General features: G+C 41.8%; 1 protein-coding gene across 3 annotated transcripts in view; it reads left to right on the top strand.

Moving 5' to 3' along the window:
* The first annotated feature begins 226 nt into the window (after positions 1 to 226).
* The window catches only part of LOC124135929 (chitin synthase chs-1-like), a 47,827-nt gene continuing 32,984 nt past the window's right edge, over positions 227 to 15,069 (top strand). For 2 of the 3 annotated variants that reach the window (XM_048381964.1, XM_046501624.2), the window contains exons 1-9: positions 227 to 684; positions 1,988 to 2,253; positions 9,609 to 9,674; positions 10,162 to 10,269; positions 11,237 to 11,356; positions 12,013 to 12,127; positions 12,946 to 13,093; positions 13,490 to 13,586; positions 14,069 to 14,186. In XM_048381964.1, the coding sequence (XP_048237921.1) occupies positions 2,122 to 2,253; positions 9,609 to 9,674; positions 10,162 to 10,269; positions 11,237 to 11,356; positions 12,013 to 12,127; positions 12,946 to 13,093; positions 13,490 to 13,586; positions 14,069 to 14,186 (904 nt within the window). In that variant the 5' untranslated portion in view covers positions 227 to 684; positions 1,988 to 2,121. The remainder of the gene's footprint in view (positions 685 to 1,987; positions 2,254 to 9,608; positions 9,675 to 10,161; positions 10,270 to 11,236; positions 11,357 to 12,012; positions 12,128 to 12,945; positions 13,094 to 13,489; positions 13,587 to 14,068; positions 14,187 to 15,069) is intronic. The other variant, XM_046501625.2, reaches the window with a different exon arrangement.

Raw genomic sequence — 15,069 nt, 5'->3', positions numbered from 1 at the left:
GACAATACCCATACGCTGCGTGTGACACCACTCCCTTGAAGAAAGTATGGCATGTCAGCGGCTATGTTACTCATTGTCATTGAAACCTTCTTAACGGATTTGAACTTTAACATCAACGAATATAGGCCTCCTGTTCCTGAACGTGTATGGCTGAGCAATGATTAAAACCTGACCTTCGGAGACGTGTTATAAAGCGTCTATCCGTGATACCCGTTGTGCATCATATCGAGAAGATATATGATAAAACCTTCCAGCATGCATGTACAGATCGTCCTTGCAAGATTGTCTAATGAAGTAGAATTCTCGTACTGCTGCTAATACGTATTACGTTCATAATGGCTATTGGTGACCAGTGTTTGTATCAGTGTCGTTATTTTTAAGATTCCTTGGCACTTTTATGTGAAACAGTAGATTCTTCTCAGGAATCACACACCTGGATCAAAAGCTGGCTATCATCTTCCAACCAGGTACATTGTTCCGGAGAGACTTAATGCTGTCAAGCTTCGCTGCACCAACATTGTCGTCTGCTGGGGACGTCACGTGACTTGGGATCGTCTGCTCACATTTCGTCAGTGCATAATCCGTCAGCGGGTTGTGATGGGGTTTGTGTATATTTCTAGTGTGGTCTGACTAGGGAACTCTTGTGCTTATCGACAAAGGTGGCCGATGTTGTTCTAAAAGGTGGTAAGTGATCATCATGATCAATTTCTTTTTAAATGTTTGTCATTCATGTACTGTCGTATTGGTTAAAAAATACGTGCTTGAATATTGGCAAGAATGGTTATATCTCAAAGTTAAACAGGGTAAAACATTTACACTTGGTTGAAACAACACATTATGTTTGCCCATTGTCGAAATGAAAGGGCCCGTGAGCATAGCTTCAAAACATATTTTACAACAATGATATCATACACGGATTTCGTAACATATAGAGAAGCAAAGCCTCGTGCCTCTTGATATCAAATAGACCCGTGAAGATCCGGGGTAGAATAGGTCTTCAGCATCCCATGTTTGCCGTAAAAGGAGACTATGCTTGTCGTAAGAGGCCACTAACGGGATCGGGTGGTCAGACTCGCTGACGTGGTTGATGCATGTCATCGTATCCCAATTGCGATGCTCATAATGTAAATTACTGGATTGTCTGGTCCAGACTCGATTATTTACAGACCGCCGCCACATAGCTGGAATAGTGCGGAGTGCGGCGTCAAACAACAAACAAAAAGAAACAAATGATATCAAATATATCAACACGAATCTTTAAAGTATACAACTTGTCTCGACGAATGTTGATATATTTGCTTTCAAACGACACGAGGGTGAGATTGTATATATTACCAATATCATTCCTTCACATTCTCCATTTTAAAAACAGTAGTAACCAGTGTCTCGAATGTAAAACGTACAGCAAACCAGTTTCAGCAGCGGAGTGAGTGAGTGAGTATGGTTTTACGCCGCTTTTAGCAATAGTCCAGCAATATCACGGCGGGGGACACCAGAAATGGGCTTCACACATTGTACCCATGTCGGGAATCGGCATGACGAGCGAACGCGTTAATCACTAGGCTACCCGACCGACCCTCACTGGCAGATCTAGAGAGTGGTGTGATCTTGGTAATCGATAACGTCAATATGGTTCATTGATCCCACACAAGCCATTGCTCCTGTGGAAACCAGTTTTTGATGACAAAAAAGTTTGTTAAAATGAGCTTTTTAACAACGTCATATTTATCTTAACGTATACACCCAGATTCGTAGATGTACGTGACAATTTAAATAATCAATTTTAGTTGTACGTGATTATGTGTACCGTCATGTACAGCGTATTTGTATGTAATGGCATGTGCGTTCGTTTTCTTCAATTTTGTTGAAGCTGGACATTACTGGACTATAACACAGCTTTCACAGCAGTGCTCAAAAGATATGTGTACTTCTCGATGCAAGAATATATATTTTTGTGTGTCAAATAATATAATTTTGATCTTTGCAGAACGGACTATAGGAATATAAGTACTTCACTTCAACAATAGCCCACTGACTTACAGCAGGATATGATACACCGTGTAGAGGTTTAACTTTCCTGTGAAGGATTGAAGCTTGTGTGGATTAAAGGATACAGCCCCCATGATGCCTGCCCGCGGTAGTATACGGTGGAAGGACGAGACGTCCGTCAGTGACCTGACCCAACTGAGCAAACTTACAGAAGACACTGTTTTGAAGGTTCTGAAGGAGAGATACGAGAATGACAAGATATACGTAAGACGCTTTCCATTGATCCGCCTCAATTGTAACTATATATCTAGCCATCGATAGTTGTAATATGTGGTACAAGGCTGTTAATGTATTTTGTTCTCATTTAAACTGTCGGAAAAGAAAGTAGACACACGTGTTTGATTGTGGTTAAATATGAAACAAAGATAATGGTTATTCGATGGACATGCATCTCATAGGGTATGCTATTTGTGTTTTGGGCCTCGCATTTGCAGTGTTTAGAGGAACTGTCAGCCTAGTAACGTTAACGTTTTGATAACGTCTGTAATTTATGTTTTGGTCAAATCCATGTGTATACTTTCTTTTGCCCGGTATATCTACTGCAAGTATTCCCTTAGAGATTTTATATAAATATCTTTGCTGTATCTGAGTCCCGTGATCGGCGTCTTCATGACCCGGTGGGAATTGCAGGTTGGAATTGATCCCAGCGACCTATGGTGGTCGTTAGATGCGACTTAATGGTTCGAGTGTCAGGCTCCATGGTTAGGTTAATTGCGTGTCACCGTACCGCTGGTGTGGGTTGTTGTTCATGATATCAATCACTGGATTGTCTAGTCTAGACTCGATTATGTACAGATTGCCGTCTTATAGGTTGAATATTCCTCAGTGCGGTGTTAACCAACAACAAACCAAACCTCTTGGGAGTCGGATGTTTCATTGTTACGTAGGTACTGAATCCGTTCTTGTCATATGAGTCGACGAAATTGGTTCACAGGTTGTCTCAACTTCAGATTAGAATGAAAAATTAAAACTCTTTGATTGTGTGACAGTATGGCATGACAGTATCATACAACCAACTACTGGTTGTGTTAGGTTGTTGATTGAATTCATTACAGGACGCAGTGACGTAACTCTAGCGTTACCGACCTGGGCCCACTTGCACAAAGCGATCTTAGCGCTAAGGTGATTGTAACCCCCATACCTTAACATAGACAGTCGTAGCGCTAAGGTTTTTGTACAACGGCACCCTGGTCGTAACTTCACTGAATTAATATTTCACGTCAAATCGACAATGCTTCAGTAAAAAAAAAATACTTCTAGACAAAGACAAATATTTGCCGTAATTACCATTTGAAGATAATGTATTTACGTTTTCCATATTTTATATGCGACGTTCAACGTTAGCACTATTCATAAAAATGAAAGGGCATAACCATGTACGTGATTTATTTGGCAACATACCAGAGACTGTCACGTTCTCGTTATCGCATTACAAATATATGATCCCTGTCTATTCGGAAGATGAACTGGGATCGTATCAGGCATTCAGCAAAAGTCACCTTTCAACTTCCTGGTACAGAGCCAAGAACGAGATGGCAGGCGTATAATGTCACCACATTGCGCTTCTGGAATACAGAACATCCGCCCCAGTAGACCGTATCCTAAAGACGTTATTCAGCGATGAATTTTTGACGTATAATGGACCTGCTATTAATTCAGGCACAATGTCGTGGATGGGCTAATTATATAACAACAATATGTCATCTGTTAAAGCATCAATATCACGATACAGTCATTAGAGAAGGATAATAGTTTTATCCTTCAAACATAAATCCTTGAAATAAAGATGCATGTTTTGAGTGTGATTATTTCTTAGGGTAATTCGAATTCAATAACTGATATTAAACCATTTGAATGAGCTCAGTAAAAGTAAAATGAAGAGTAAAACCATCCAATGAAACTTCACCTTATATCGCGAAGGGAGTTGTGAGAACATCTTAGCTATTTAGTAAATAATAGGGACAAAACCCTTTCCATAGCAACAAGAAATTGTACGATTGCAACCGTATCATGAGCACGTGTTTATGAATCACTATCAAAAAGTGATGATACCAGGTGTTCGCGATAAGGTGAGCGTGTCCTGACCCACCTATGCCACCCGTCACAAACACATGCAAAGGCAAGTCAATTGTGCATCTGAAAAAAATCATATGGCACAGGTGAATATAGGCAATTGCATCGGACATAGTATTTGTCACTGATGCGTCAAATTTGGAAATGTCCTCCCCATGTCTTCCATAAAACTTTGTGAAAGCTTAAATGAGGCCTTGAATGTTTTAACTTTGATCAAACAACTACAACAAATGGCGCGGGATGGGGATTTGGATGGGTTTTTTCAACATACACATATTCTCTTTTGTATATCAGTTTCCTTACTGTCATAGTGATTTAGCAATAACTGGGGAATCGATATAATCGTGCAAGACACTCAGGGCACACAATACAATACATATCAGGACAGTGACATGAAGATGGGGACATTCAGTAAAATCCTGTTAATTTGTACGGCAGCGGTAAATAGTCCGGATTATGAAATTTTCTAATTAACGAATCATGTTTACGGAGTTAAAAAAAATACGTTCTTAACAGTAATCATTCGAAAAGGTGCGTTCCCGGATTAACAAGGCATGCCTCAATACCCTGAATATGTGTTCAAGGCACATATGAATACATTAACTGTCAACAGAGGTAATAGATAGATAGATAGATAGATGTGTGAGGCTAAGTTGGGTGTACACGTCTTGTGGTACGTCTTGGCATGCCTTAATACCCAAAAGGCCACAATACATTAATTTTGAGATTATGCGTTCAAGGAACATTTGTATACATTAACTGTCAACAGAGGTGATTCATATGGAGAATAGATGTTTGGTAGAACAACGCGTATGGGTTATTTGATTAAGTAAAGAAAAAATGGACCCGTAAGGATCCGGGTAGAGAATAAATTCTTTGATAGGCATTTAGAAGCTGGAGTAGTAAATAAGGATAGAATTTATGGATGAACAACTTCTTGATTACAATTAAGAGCGACGTTTCGGTGTAGGTTCTAACAATGTTATCAAGCAAGTTTATCACTTGTTTGATAACGGTGTTGTAATAAAGAAGTTGTGTATCCATAAATCCTATCGTTACTTAGAGAATAGGTCTTCAGCAAGCCATGTTTGCCGTCCAAGGCGACTGTGCTTGTCGTAAGAGGCGACTAACGGGATCCGGGTGGTCAGGTTCGCTGACGTGGTTGATGCATGTCATCATATCCCATTTGCGTGGATCGATGCTCATGAGGTCAATCACTGGATTGTCTGGTCCAGACTCGAATTTTTACCGACCGCCGTCATATAGCTGGAACATTGCTGAGTGCGGCGTTAAACAACAAACAAAACAAAACAAAATTGGTCACGCATTCCTCTGTTGGTACAATGGGCGCGGAGGGGTGCTTTGTAGAGAGACAGTGGAATGAAAATCTTATAATTATATATCAAGGCCTAAACATAGTGACATAGAGACAGGCGAAACACATAAATAATGTTTTCTAACCGGGTATTCAAGCATGACACGATCTAAATATCACACAATGCATGTGATCCCAGTCTAGTCACCCGCTTAACATTACATTGTACACAATACATTTCCCGGAATAGGCAGGGGAGCTACCAAGCACTAGTTATAGGCGAGTGTACTCGAGTGGCGTTAAACTTTAATGAATCTTCCGGGTAGGATAAATACCCTCTGAATTGTCGCTGGTGGTACTTATGTAGTACCAACTTCATGGTATTCAACGACGCAAAATCAATACAGATGTGCGTTGATCGATATATCTGTGTAAATATATGATTATGCACACAAAGACAAGTACAGTTCACGAAAGTATAGGCATGTATTTAACAATAAAGTAAATGCGCTGCTGTTTTGTGAAATCGATTATATTTCAACAGCTCAGTCAACATGTTGTTTTACCTTATCATGAGTGTGAGTAGATGTTTGAATATTGTTTAAATTACGGTCTGAGGGGAGTGTGTGATGTATGTGTGTGTGAGAGAGAGAGAGAGAGAGAGAGAGAGAGAGAGAGAGAGAGAGAGAGAGAGAGAGAGAGAGAGAGAGAGAGAGAGAATGTGACGCTAATGTAGTGAGTGTGTGTGTATATTAGTGGAGCCGATAACATACTTTGAAGATTGTAGTAAGAGCAACTCTGTATTTGGAACCGATAATTGTACATTTCTATAAATACTAGCTTCCGTGGATTCAGTCAGGGGTAGTTATTGTGATTTTGATACCTCTGGCTGACCAATCAGAATCGAATATTCACGACAACATGAGATTTTGTTTTTGAAAATACGGGTATCGAATCGAAGTTCCAAACGTTTTCATTGAACACATACAATATTTACCTCCATTCACCATGACGTAATGACACAAGAAACGCGAACTCTTTTGTTACAGCGGAAATTATAAGTGACGTATCGTCGCTTTAATCTATAATTGCAGGACAAAAGGGGAAATCAGGGTTGACTGAAGATATATAGGCCACACCTTACTTTCACCATAGTACTTGAACAACTTCAATGAGACACAATAACATCACACAGGCAGATGTCTTGTAAACATTTTCCGAACTGAAATCCCGAGAGTAATTGAAGCAAAAGTACATACCACTATTAGGACGTCATAAAACGCTACAGGTGGAACGTCAAAGCATGGCGACGTGGTAGACACGACGTCACAGTGCGTGATAGAGAAGCGTGTTGATGTTACTGAAGTTTACAATACATTCTCTAAGTATTTGTTCCAGTTTTCCACTTGACATATATTGCAACATGTACACTTGCTATATATAATGTAGGAACCGCACCACATTAATTAGCAACATTAAAGAAGTGAGCATGATCACTGTTTGAAATTGCAAAACTAGCGAAAGAAGTGCTCCTGAAAAAAAAAATGGTCTAACGTAGACAAGATACCTGTGTCGGACCAATGCAGGATTCTGAAATGACATGGTAGAATATATGTTGGAATCTATGAAAATTTGATTCGTTACCGATGATTTTCTGCATTTTTCTCAAAACAACAGTTCTTGGCCCATGCTTGAGTGAGTAGCTTAATGGCACTTTCAAAGGAATTTCAGTAGTAAAATGCGTCAGCTTTATAAGGGAGAAGAGCCCCATGGGCATGGGCCAAGGTTACACATCAAGAAGTACTGAGTAATAAGGTGTACATTGAAGCACGTCTCACAAACATTGCTTGATATTTATAAACTAATGCATGTTTTAAGATGGTTGCATTTGATGATAGCATAAGCATATTAAATTCGTGGATTGTTGGATATTCATAAAAGTTTAAAGGGATGGACAAACGTCTCACTGCTTGATATTGAGTAATGAGTAAGCGATGACATTCATCTTCTATTTAGGGGAGAAAACCCTCATAGATTTTACATCATCTCTCATTTATGGCTTCTTCAATATGATGTTATATCGGTGTGGTAGAGGTAGTTTCCCAATCTGGTGTTATATCGGGATGTTAGAGGTAGTTCCCCACTCTGGTGTTATATCCGGATGGTAGAGATAGTTCCCCCCTCTGGTGTTATATACGGATGGTAGAGATAGTTCCCCACTCTGGTGTTATATCGGGATGGTAGAGGTAGTTTCTCACTCTGGTGTTATATCGGGATGGTAGAGGTAGTTTCCCACTCTGGTGTTATATCAGAATGGTAGAGGTAGTTCCCCCCTCTGGTGTTATATCGGGATGGTAGTGGTAGTTCCCCACTCTGGTGTTATATCGGGATTGTAGTGGTAGTTCCCCACTCTGATGTAATATCGGGAAGGTAGGGGAATTTCCCCTCTCTGGTATTATTTCAGGATGTTAGTGGTAGTTCCCCACTCTAATGTTATATCGGGATGGTAGTGGTACTTCCCAAATCTGGTGTCATATCGGGAATGGTTAAGATAGTTCCCCACTTTGGTTTATATCGGGATGGTAGTGGTTATTCCCCACTCTGGTGTTATATCGGGATGGTAGTGGCAGTTCCCCACTCTGGTGTTATATCGGGATGGTATGGGTAGTTCCCCACTCTGGTGTTATATCGGGGTGTTAGTGGTAGTTCCCCACTCTGGTGTTATATCGGGATGGTAGTGGTAGTTCCCCGCTCTGGTGTTATATCGGGATGGTAGGGGTAGATCCCCGCTCTGGTGTTATATCGGGATGTTAGAGGTAGTTCCCCACTCTGGCATTATATCGGGGTGGTAGGGGTAGTTCCCCACTCTGGTGTTATATCGGGATGGTAGTGATAGTTCCCCACTCTGGTGTATATCAGGATGGTAGTGGTAGTTTCCCAATCTGGTGTTATATCGGGATGGTAGGGGTAGTTCCCCATTCTGGTGTTATATCGGAATGGTAGTGGTAGTTCCCCACTCTGGTGTAATATCAGAATGGTAGAGGTAGCTACCCCCTCTGGTGTTATATCGGGATGGTAGAGGTAGTTCCCCGCTCTGGTGTTATATCGGGATTTTAGTGGTAGTTCCCCACTCTGGTGTTATATCGGGATGGTAGTGGTAGTTCCCCTCTCTGGCATTATATCCGAATGGTAGTGGTAGTTCCCCGCTTTGGTCTTATATCAGGATGGCAGTGATAGTTCCCCACACTGGTGACATATTGGGGTGGTAGGGGTAGTTCCCCTCTCTGGTATTTTTTCAGGATTGTAGTGGTAGTTCCCAACTCTAGTGTTATATCGGGATGGTAGGGGTAGCTCCCCCTCTAGTGTTATATCGGGGTGGTAGAGGTAGTTCCCCAGTCTAATGTTATATCGGGATGGTAGTGGTAGTTCCCAAATCTGGTGTCATATCGGGAATGGTAGAGGTAGTTCCCAACTTTGGTGTTATATCGGGGTGGTAGTGGTTGCTCCCCACTCTCGTGTTATATCGGGATGGTAGTGGTTGTTTCCCAATCTAATGTTATATCAGAATGGTAGGGGTAGTTCCCCACTCTGGTGTTATATCGGAATGGTAGGGGTAGTTCCCCACTCTGGTGTTATATCGGGATGGTAGTGGTAGTCCCCCTCTCTGTCTTTATATCGGAATGGTAGTGGTAGTTCCCCACTCTGGTGAAATATCGGGGTGGTAGGGGTAGTTCCCCACTCTGGTGTTATATCGAGATTGTAGGGGTAGTTTCCCACTCTGGTGTTATATCGGAATGGTAGTGGTAGTTCCCCACTCTGGTGTTATATTGGGATGGTAGCGGTAGTTCCCCGCTCTGGCATTATATCGGGATGGTAGGGGTAGTTCCCCACTCTGGTGTTATATCGGAATGGTATTGGTAGTTCCCTGCTCCGGTCTTATATCAGGATGGCAGTGGTAGTTCCCCACTGTGGTGTTATATCAGGATGGTAGTGGTAGTTCCCAACTCTGATGTTATATCGGGATGGTAGTGGTAGTTCCCCGCTCTGGTGTTATATTGAGTCATATTAGAATTATCCGTGGTTGACATGGTAGATGTAAGTTCACATAAATAAAATTGTTATGCAAAGACATACATACAGTAAACATAAATGTTCATGTATCCCATTTCAGACACGCTGCGGAGATGTGCTTCTGTCTATCAACCCTTTCAAAACGTTGCCAATATATAGCGAGGAGGTATGTATTGCACAGAAACACGAGCTCATCTTGTATAAGTGTTACTATGAGCTGTGATCTTAAAGGAATTTTAAAGCATAATGAATATCTATAAATATGTGTTAAGTTGATGTAACTGTGTTCATCGAAAAATTCCTGAAGGGTAAAAGACGTTTTTTCATACCAATTAAGGCTGAGCAAAACCTAAATGCTCTGATATCCACACGAGGATACCGTCGCCATAAATTCAATGACTACTTAACCCCCCCCCCCCCCCCCCCCCCCTCTCTCTCTCTCTCTCTCTAAAGATGAAACAAACAAGCAATGGTCAGACGATGTATTTGGTACGAGTAGCTTAGTTATGTTTTGAACCTTAAGTTTGCAGTGTTTTGGCGACTGTTTTCAGCCTAGTAACGTTTTGATAACGTTTGGAATTTGTTCGTCACGTCCGACTTTCAAGTGTATGCTTTCTTTTACCCGGCAGTTATTTGAATTGGTGTGTTTACAGCACCACGATGAGTACGGCTTGCAGGGTCTTAACCACGACATGGAGCCCCATATATTCCACACAGCCGCCATGGCCTTCAAGAGACTCCACGAGACCCAGACCAACCAGGTGACTAGAAATTGTCCATGCAAGAGAATAACCAGCCTAGATTATCTGCCGAAACAGATTCCACTTGACGTAAAGGGCAAATAGCTGTGGAAATTATATTAAAATGAAAATCAGTGATGACATAGGGTGTTCGCGAAAAGGGTAAGCATGTCCTGCTCGACCGGTAGAACCCGCCATTCATACAATTTGCATAAAAAGTAAGTATTTATTGCCTGACGCAGCACAGCAGTACTGCTGCCATGCGACGTAAGCCTATAAACAAACCAGACAATCGATGAACCAGAAAGTCAATTAACACGAGAGTACCATTACTGAATTTGTTGACACTCATAAAAACGGTATGTTACTTTTGTACTGCGGCTGCTGTGTACATGTGCAGAGTTTTGCACCTTATACGTAAAGACAAACGTTAAGAAATATATTCATTTTGCAACAACGAAGTCCATGATACACTTGGCTGTCTTTAGTTTTGTCTACAGATAGCTTGACTTTCTGGAATGTATTCCTTCTGAACGCTGATTTTGTGAAAAATTAATGAGTACAATGCATAAAATCATTTTACCGTATTTGGTCATACTAAGAGCATGGTGAAAGGAAATGTCAGTTTTGATAAGTTTTTACATATTTAATATATTCATTTTCTCTTGGAATTTGCGTATGTCTCCCTGGTTCGAAAGCAGATCATGTGATTAAGATCTAAATCAAGAGAGTGCTCATTGGAATTTATCAAAAACATAAATAAGTAGATATTCTTCTTTTTTTACCGTATAAGACAATCTACAATATCTAGTAGGATACTGTCAGTAGAATAGTTGACATTATATATCCCCTGCTAAGACCTGGGCAAGTTAAAGAACTAAACCAAAAGCACTAACACCGATACTGGGTACTTACTGTCAGTGTGTGTAATGAATGAATATAATTTCGTCTGAAGAATATGCTAGAGGTAATGTAATATTCCCAACAGGTTGTATTGGTGTCTGGTGAGTCTGGCTCAGGAAAGACTGAGAACACAAAATACATGGTGAAGCATCTGATGACGATTTGTGGCCGCTCTCTTGAAGGTCTGGAAGACAAGATACTGGAGGTGAGTCTACAGACACATTTAACAATGCATTCACCTATCAAGTACTTTGTCGGCAGTGTGTAAATAATCCAGTCTGGACCAGACAATCCGGTGATTGACATCATGGGCATCGATGCCATGCAACAAGTCTGACAACCCGTTCCTGTTAGTCGCCTCTGACGACAAACATGGATTGATGAAGATAAATTTTAACAGTGATCTTCACGAGTCACACGGGGGTCAATATTGAGTATATATGATATTAAAAGAGGTAGACTACGACCATGTTTCTATTTCAGGGACGATGATTTCCATGATAAAAACCCAGGATGTTTATGAACACGATCTTACAAAGAAAAGCAATCCCCAGAGTTGAAAAATGTTAAAGAACTTCTTTCTTCATTGTAACAAAAGCGACACAAATTAATGCCATAATCATAAAAAAAATATCTGCTAAAAGCAGAGTCGACTGTACGTGTCCGACTATATCATAACCTTATGTTTATGAATCACCATCAAATTAATAGTGATGATACCACGTGTTCGCGAAATCTTGCCTCTCCGGTAGCACCCTCACAAACACATGCAAAGGCAAGACAAATGTTCACCTGAAAAACATAATTACGAGATTCGCTCTATTATTGTGATACTTGATTAATAATAACATATATTTTAAGGTAAACCCTGTGATTGAAGCATTTGGTAATGCACAGACAGTTCTCAATGACAACTCGAGTAGATTTGCCAAGTACTTACAACTTGACTTTGGCAAAGATGGAAGCATTCGGGGAGGTAAGTAACCTGTCATGTTTCCGTGATGTACAACCCTCCTTCTATCAGCCTTTCTTCGTGAACATATACGAGTTGTGTAACTACCCTTAACTGATATTTCTTAACTGCTGAAAATGGCCTTAACATTGTACCAAAGTGAGAAATCGCTCCTGGACCTTCGTCGCTTTACGCCCCAGGCTATCCACTCTCCCCTCATCACGTAAGACGTGGAATAACTTAAGTGAGTGAGTGATGCTTTACGCAATATTGCAGCAATATCACGGCGGGGAACACCAGACATGGGCTTTACACATGTATGGGGAATCGAACTCGGGTCTCAGGCGTGACGAGCGAACGCTTTAACCACTAGGCTACCCCACCGCCCCGGAGTAATTTAAATCAAGCAGGACAGTTGTGAAGCGAGCATGACGATATCATGACGATAAATTGAGCATGACGATGAATTGAAGTGTTACTGCTTATGAATATTCAATTTATAACAATCACAGTTCTATTTTATGGGTTAGACAGTGTCATAATATATTAGTGACTAAGTGTCATTTTGTAATTTGTTAAACGTGACCGTATATGGAATACTGCTGAAAGCGGTGCGCTGGTGATGATAATGATACTAGACTATGTTTTGAGCGTACAGAGGTATTGACAGTGGGTTTGATGTCACTATGGAACATATGGGAAGGGATACTAATGTGGGTAACGAACCTGGGACTTTAGTTGGACGAACCAACGATGTAACCACCAGACTACCCCACGGCCCCAAGCCGGTTTAGGACTCATGGCGTGTGTGTGTGTCTCAAGTCTCCAATATTTCCTCACAGCTTCAATAAAGGACTACATGCTGGAGAAGAGCCGGGTGGTTCACCAGGGAAGCGGTGAAAGCAACTTCCATATCTTCTACAAGTTACTGGCAGGGCTAACGGAAGAAGATCGCATCTTCTTGTCCATTAACAAAGATAAGAAATACAGGTTAGTTCCTTTGGCGGTACTTTCCAAAAATAGACATGTTTCCAGTGAGTGAGTGATTGTTGGAGTGGGTGAAGTGGATTTACCACCGCTTTTAACGGTATTTAAGTGCCGTTATTGTTATCAAGCTTTAAGGCATATCGAATTAGTGTGGAAGGATATTCCCGAGGGAAGTATTAGGTGGGCGTTTACAACCTTGGTGAAATATACGACCACAGGGCTGGTGTTGACAACTAAGGGGCACAACTCTGGAAACGGGAGATGCGGCGCATTAGACCAGTGGGATAAATGTTATAGAAGTGACATCGCAAAATCAGTTCGTATGACAGTTATAAGCAGTTGTGGACCTGTTCTCCGGGGGATTGCAACTGGATCTGATAGAGTTGTCTTATGTTCTAGAATCGCAAAAAGCAGAGACAAAAAGAGGACTTCCGAAGATGCTGATGATTACCGCAGATATTTTGAGGTTCTGAAGAAAATTGGTATTCCGGAAGAGGTTGGTAAACTATTCGCAACATTAAGTCCCTAGAAATACCCCAAAACGATAGCCCTAAACCAACATACCATTCGGTTGCATCCGTCAAGTGCAAAAAGAAATATTTATCGTCGAACCTATTTTCAATGATTCTATGAAACGTGTAAGTTTAACAAGAATGAGTGCAGTGTGATCTTGGAGGGTACACATCTGCATTAAACTCAGTTCAGTGATGAGTTGATTTAACGCCGCTTTGAACAGTATTTCAGTTGTATCACTTGGTGTCGGTTTGATGCGGAAGGAAAGCCTCAAGTGATGAAGGTCTCAGACGTTTACCACTTTGATGAAACCCCGAACAACCAAGAAACATAATCAGTGCAAATCATAGGATAATGACACTCAACTCTGCACAGCGAATATAATGTGGGAACCACCTGACTTAATGGTCCAAACCAATTGATCTCACTGTTATAAATATCGATTGACCGATATTTCGTTTGCAGGAAAGAGATAATATACAGAGAATCCTGGCAGCCATCATACACCTGACAGAGATACAATTCCTGGAGGACCCCAAAAGTGATACGTCTGAAATATGGGATGAGGAGCCCTTGAATGTTGGTGAGTGTATCCAGGCGCTCTTGTAGAGGAGTATTATCTTCAAGCTGCTCTTGGGTATAGGTATCAACGTCGAGCTGCTCTTGGGTGTAGGTGTCAACGTCGAGCTGCTCTTGGGTATAGGTGTCAACGTCGAGCTGCTCTTGGGTATAGGTGTCAACGTCGAGCTGCTCTTGGGTATAGATATCAAAGCCGAGGTGCTCTTGTAGAGGAGTATTATCTTCAAGGTGCTCTTGGGTATAGGTATCAACGTCGAGCTGCTCTTTGGTAAAGGTGTCAACGTCGAGCTGCTCTTGGGTATAGATATCAAAGCCGAGGTGCTCTTGTAGAGGAGTATTATCTTCAAGGTGCTCTTGGGTATAGGTATCAACGTCGAGGTGCTCTTCGATGTGGGTGTCAACGTCGAGGCGTTCTTCGGTGTAGGTGTCAACGACGAGGTGCTCTTGGGTGTAGGTGTCAACGTCCAGGCGCTCTTGGGTGTAGGTGTCAACGTCGAGGCGCTCTTGGGTGTAGGTGTAAACGTCGAGGCGCTCTTGGGTGTAGGTGTCAACGTCGAGGCGCTCTTGGGTGTAGGTGTCAACGTCGAGGCGCTCTTGGGTGTAGGTGTCAACGTCGAGGTGCTCTTGTAGAGGAGTATTATCTTCAAGGTGCTCTTGGGTGTAGGTGTCAACGTCGAGGTACTCTTGGATAGAGGTATCAACGTCGAGGTGCTCTTGTGTGTAGGTGTCAACGTCGAGCTGCTCTTGGGTGTAGGTGTCAACGTCGAGGCGCTCTTGGGTGTAGGTGTCAACGTCGAGGCGCTCTTGGGTAAAGGTGTCAACGTCGAGGCGCTCTTGGGTGTAGGTGTAAACGTCGAGGTGCTCTTGGGTGTAGGTGTCAACGTCGA

Source organism: Haliotis rufescens, unplaced genomic scaffold, assembly GCF_023055435.1.
Source record: "Haliotis rufescens isolate VD_foot unplaced genomic scaffold, xgHalRufe1.0.p SCAF_4, whole genome shotgun sequence".
NCBI lineage: Eukaryota > Metazoa > Mollusca > Gastropoda > Lepetellida > Haliotidae > Haliotis > Haliotis rufescens.
This window is presented reverse-complemented; position numbering and strand designations above follow the sequence as displayed.